At 40.1% G+C, this 1,799-nt stretch overlaps 1 protein-coding gene across 1 annotated transcript in view; it reads right to left on the reverse strand.

The window, feature by feature from the left end:
* Positions 1-1,580, reverse strand: part of LOC117115875 (organic cation transporter protein-like) — a gene marked incomplete at its 5' end in the record, with an annotated part of 6,384 nt that extends 4,804 nt beyond the window's left edge. Inside the window, one exon of the mRNA XM_033259809.1 lies at positions 1,459-1,580. Within this exon, the coding sequence (XP_033115700.1) occupies positions 1,459-1,580 (122 nt within the window). The remainder of the gene's footprint in view (positions 1-1,458) is intronic.
* Positions 1,581-1,799: the final 219 nt, after the last annotated feature.

The raw sequence follows: 1,799 nt of genomic DNA on the forward strand, positions 1-1,799 counted from the left end.
TTCATTATATCTTCCTTTTTATTCTTGTCTTTATTTTTCTCTTCTTTTTTCTTTTTCTTTTCCTTTTTCCTTTCTTTTTCTTTCCCCTTCTTTCTCTTTCCCTCCCTCTCTCCTCTTTCTTTTCTTTTTCTTTTCTTTTCGACCCAGCCCGGTACGACGGTTTGGTCAGCCCGGTAAAAACCGTCGGGGGGGGGGAAGTCTGCCCCCCCTGGCCCCCGCCTTTTACGCCACTGCTTATAAGATGAATGGGAATATGAATCATGCAGATCTGAAATCAAATCTAGGTGGTGGGGTCAACATTCCTCCCCCGGGAAAATTTTGATTTCTAGATGGCGGGAAATGACGGTGTCTAATGACTTTGTTCTTCAAAATTCAAGGTTTTCCCCCTCATGAAAACGGTAAGGTAAACTTTCTCAGCAGCCATACAAAAATCTCCAGACATTATATATTTTTCGCCAAAAAGTGTGGGGGGGGGGGGCCGGGCTTCCGCCGGCCATGTCAGTGTAGCAGGATTTTTTTTTCTCACGACCAAAACAACTTCACTCTCTAACATATTATATTGAAATTTAGTTTGTGTAAAGCGTCGTATGTGTATGTTTGTCTTGTGAAAAGGATTGTCACCTACAATTAGGACAGTGATATATTCGCTGTTGGAACATATTGGTGCATGAGTGTGTGTGCTTAATGCCAAGTTCAGACTAGGTGGATAAACCTGCCTCAACTCACCGGGTTTACCCACCTTCCAGTCTATGGCTAGTTCAGACTAGGTGGATAAACCCGGCTCAACTCACCGGGTTTATCCACCTGCCAGTCTGAACTAGGTGGCTTATCTCAAGCCGGGCTGTGTTCCTATAGTAACTAGGCCTGGCGTGCCACCGTGTTTAACTTTTCTAAGCCGGGCTTTAATCGTTGCGGGGGGTCTTGCATTGACTTCGGGTGACCGGTAATCTTGAGCCGGCCTTAACTTAAGCCTGGCTTATCCCCAATTCTGAACGTAGCCTATATAAATTAATAAAATGGTTGCGTCAACAGTAAATTAATGTACGCTTGCAGACAGCATTGTAAACAATACGCTACTTTACATTTAAAAAAATTGAACGACAGCTTTATCCAACTGTAAATTAGGTTTCATCAGATACTCTATTGGCTGTTTGTTTTATAAAGCATAATTCCGTTATGTAAGTGATGAGTGTACTTGCTGTTGGATGTGAAGGGGAAAAAGCCAGAGTATTTGTTCGTTTCTCTATGAAATCCATATAACACTATTCAACCAATAAATTAATTTTTACCTTTACAATAATGTACAAACAAAATGTCATGTTGCTCCCTGTCATTCGTGTCACTGACATTGTCAGATGTGACTGATTAACAGCAAGCTAGCAATAATTAAAACAGTAAACATTTCATTCAAATGAAAGGCCTAACTAAGGCTAATTATTTATAAACAAAGTAACTCACTGATCAGCGAGACTACCAAAAATAACAGATCCAAGTAAAACCCCAAAGAAGTAGATAGACTGGGCGAGCGAAGCCTTCGTGCCATCGTCACATACCAAGTCAAACTTTGAAGGCAAACGTAATGTTTAAGATTCAGTTGAATATTAAGTTATATATAAATATATAGGTGTAAAAACGACATAAAGGGAATTGATGATGAAGATGATGAAACAAGTAAGCAAGGATGATGATGGTTTATACAAATACCATTACTTTTAAGCCGGGCACACACCTGTCTCTTATACACATCTAGATGTGTATAAGAGACAGATATATGGCCACACTCGTTTTTTTGAACTGAA

The sequence above is a fragment of the Anneissia japonica genome, unplaced genomic scaffold (assembly GCF_011630105.1).
Source record: "Anneissia japonica isolate Jap-2015-1 unplaced genomic scaffold, ASM1163010v1 scaffold287957_len1322810_cov207, whole genome shotgun sequence".
Classification (NCBI taxonomy): domain Eukaryota; kingdom Metazoa; phylum Echinodermata; class Crinoidea; order Comatulida; family Comatulidae; genus Anneissia; species Anneissia japonica.